The following is a 3,427-nucleotide window of genomic DNA, read 5'->3' on the forward strand; positions in this document are numbered from 1 at the left end:
ATTAAATCTGGGCAAAGACTAAAATGTATTTGTCCTTTTTTTCTTTTCCTATATTTACTTTGAAGTTGTTCTAAGGCATTTCTGCTTGATTTGATTTATTTCAAATGTGTAAAACAATAATACAAAAATGTAACATGAGAATTATTATACAATACAAAATTGAGCAACGTCAAATTGATATACAAAAATATTACTAATTCTAAATTATATATCAACAAATAATCAAATTAATTACACACCCGAAAAGGGGTGGGAAGGACTTTAAAATTATGTAATCCCACCTTTTCTCCCAAAAACTAAATTATTAACATATATACAGTGGGGCAAAAAAGTATTTAGTCAGCCACCAATTGTGCAAGTTCTCCCACTTAAAAAGATGAGAGGCCTTGATACGGTGAGTGAAGCAGGTAGGACCCAAACGCAGATAACATTTGATAACACCTTTATTTCAAGGTCTAGAGTAAACGTGGAACAAACAAAACACTCTCCGGTGAACTAAGTCACGAACAAAAGAAGCACCAACACTGAACACAGGAGGAGACAAGACTAAATACACAGAAGGGTAATCACAGGACAAGAAACAGCTGGGCAGGGGAGGAGAAACACAAGGGCCACAGGTGAAAACAATCAGACAACTAGACACCAGGGAACTATTGACAAGAGGAAAAACACAGGGAAAAGGACCAGACAATAACCCAGAGGAAAACATGACATGGAAAACAGCAAAAACACCCAAACCTACAAAACTACAACCGTGACATGAACCCAGGAGCGGGACATAACCCCCCCCTCAAGGGACGGATTCCAGACGTCCCAAAAAACAAAGTCCAGCAGGGTGGGTGGAGGGTGTCTGGAGGACGGGTCTCGGGCAGCCGGCCCGGGGGCAAGGCAGAGACCAAAGTGGGGAATTTGGGCGGACGGCCCGGGGGCAAGGCAGAGTCCAAAAAGGGGAACTCGGGCGGACGGCCCGGGGGCAAGGCAGAGTTCGAGGAGGGGGTCTCGGGCGGACGGCCCGGGGGCAAGGCAGAGTTCGAGGAGGGGTGAAGACCACCGCGGGCGAACTCAGGGGACCGGGCTCGAGGGCGAAGACCGGACAGCTCCGGAGGCCGGGCAGGAGCCGGTGTCTGCAAGATCCCTCATGGAAGAGGACACAGGACCGGCAGGACCCCCGGCAGGAGAGCAGTCTGCGGGACCTCCAACGGGACAAGACATGGAGTTGGCAGGACCCCCGGCAGAAGAGCAGTCTGCGGGACCTCCAACGGCACAGGACATGGGGTTGGCAGGACCCCCGGCAGAACAGCAGTCTGCGGGACCTCCAACGGCATAGGACATAGGGTTGGCAGGACCCCCAGCGGAACCTCCAACGGCACAGGACAAGGGGCTTGAGTGGAGACTCGAGATGAAACTTGAGAGTTGACTTGAGAGATGACTTGAGAGGGATCTCAAGCGATGACTTGAGTTGACTTGAGTAGTGACTTGAGAGGGGACTCGAGAGGTGACGTGAGAGGGGACTCGAGATGGGACTCGAGAGGTAGCTCGAGAGGAGACTAGAGAGGAAACTGGAGAGGGGACTTGAGAAGGAACTGGAGAGGAGACTTGAGAGGTGACTTGAGACGGTTGGTTCGCCAACAGAACACGGGGAGCTGGCGTCGGACGGACAGCCAACATGACACGGGGAGCTGGCGTCGGACGGACAGCCAACAGGAGACGAGGTGCTGGAGTCGGCCGGTATGCCGACAGGACACGGGGAGCTGGCGTCGGACGGACAGCCATCAGGACACGGGGAGCTGGCGTCGGACGGACAGCCAACCGGAGACGAGGTGCTGGAGTCGGCCGGTACGCCGACAGGACTCGGGGAGCTGGCGTCGGACGGACAACCAGTCCTGTAGCCGAAACTGGAGTCGGGACCATGGCTGCTGGGGCCTGTTCTGGAGCCCGAACCATGGCTGCTGGGGCCGGAACTGGGGCCGGGACCATGGCTGTAAGGTCCGGTTCTGGAGCCGGAAACATGGCTGTAAGGTCCGGTTCTGGAGCCGGAAACATGGCTGTGTGGGCCGGTTCTGGAGCCGGAAACATGGCTGTAAGGTCCGGTTCTGGAGCCGGAAACATGGCTGTGTGGGCCGGCACTGGAGCCGGAAACATGGCTGTAAGGTCCGGTTCTGGAGCCGGCAACATGGTTGTAAGGTCTGGTTCTGGAGCCGGAAACATGACTGTAAGGTCCGGCACTGGAGCCGGAAACATGGCTGTGTGGGCCGGCACTGGAGCTGGAAACATGGCTGTAAGGTCCAGTTCTGGAGCAGGGGCCATGGCTGCTGGGCGTGGAGCGGAAGCCTGGACGCTGGCTGTGTAAGCCAGGTAATGGAGTTTGGAAGCAAAGCTGCGTGGGCCGGTACCGGAGCATGGAGCCATGGCTGCTGGGGCCTGTACTGGGGCTGGAGCCATGGCTGTGTGGGCCGGTTCTGTAGCCGGAACCGTAGCTGCTGGGGCTCGGGCTGCTAGCCTGCCCTTGCGACTCCTTCTCTTCGCAGCCGCCTGAATACTCCGTGGACCTCCATAAGCCAGACGAGTTCCATCATACGACTCCTGAACAGGAGCAGGAACTGGGGAAGAAGCAGGGGTTGACTTCAGACGGAACACACCGAGACGTTTGTAGTCAGCAGGCTGGAAATCACCAGTGGCGAACCGTCAGGGCCTTCAAGGTATTGAGAGAATACCCTGATAACTCAGATAAAAAAAATACATTTATCGATTTAATTATATAAATACAATTTAATAAAATGTAATAAAATGTAAATACATTTTATAAATGAGAATCGTATCTGTGTTGTTGATCTGTAATAAACAGTGTTACGTTGATTTGTTTGTCCTTCTCGGACCTTGCACTACGCATTTTAGAAAAGAAATGCAACCAATCAGATCTGTTTCTGCATCTGTGGGTATTCTGTATCCTTGATAGAAGGCCCTGGTTGTTGAAATGAATGAGAGCGAACACTCTGGCTACAAATCAATATATGATTGGTTGATCAAACTGTCAATGGGCGTATTCTTTCGGAGTTTCCCACGGTGCAGGGTATGCTAGAAGGCCCGTTAGTTCTGACAGGTGCGAGACACAGGATATAGATGGGACGTAACAATTCATTTTCTGTTTTATTCGTTTTAACGTTGACATGGCATCAGGTGAAGAAGATGTTGTTGCGGAATTATTGTCGGTTCCTTTTTCAAGACGACAATTCACTGAAAAGACGGACATTGTAAAAAAAGGGCGCCCAACGCCTGAAAATCTGAAGCTGAATCAAGTTGCTAAAGGCTATGTTCGCCATTTCCAGGCTAGCAACTGTGAAAGATACCCGTGGCTTACGGGCTCAGTTAGTCACAAAAGGCTCTACTGCTGGGAGTGCTTGCTTTTTGGGACCGAAAAGGGGGCATG

At 51.9% G+C, this 3,427-nt stretch overlaps 1 protein-coding gene across 1 annotated transcript in view; it reads left to right on the forward strand.

Moving 5' to 3' along the window:
- Nucleotides 1–2,399: 2,399 nt before the first annotated feature.
- Nucleotides 2,400–3,427, forward strand: part of mief2 (mitochondrial elongation factor 2) — a 14,484-nt gene continuing 13,456 nt past the window's right edge. Inside the window, exons 1-2 of the mRNA XM_010777819.1 lie at nt 2,400–2,423; nt 2,529–2,699. Coding sequence (XP_010776121.1) covers nt 2,400–2,423; nt 2,529–2,699 — 195 coding nt within the window. The remainder of the gene's footprint in view (nt 2,424–2,528; nt 2,700–3,427) is intronic.

Source organism: Notothenia coriiceps, unplaced genomic scaffold (genome assembly GCF_000735185.1).
Source record: "Notothenia coriiceps isolate Sejong01 unplaced genomic scaffold, NC01 NC01_scaffold00018641, whole genome shotgun sequence".
In the NCBI taxonomy this organism is placed as follows: Eukaryota; Metazoa; Chordata; class Actinopteri; order Perciformes; family Nototheniidae; genus Notothenia; species Notothenia coriiceps.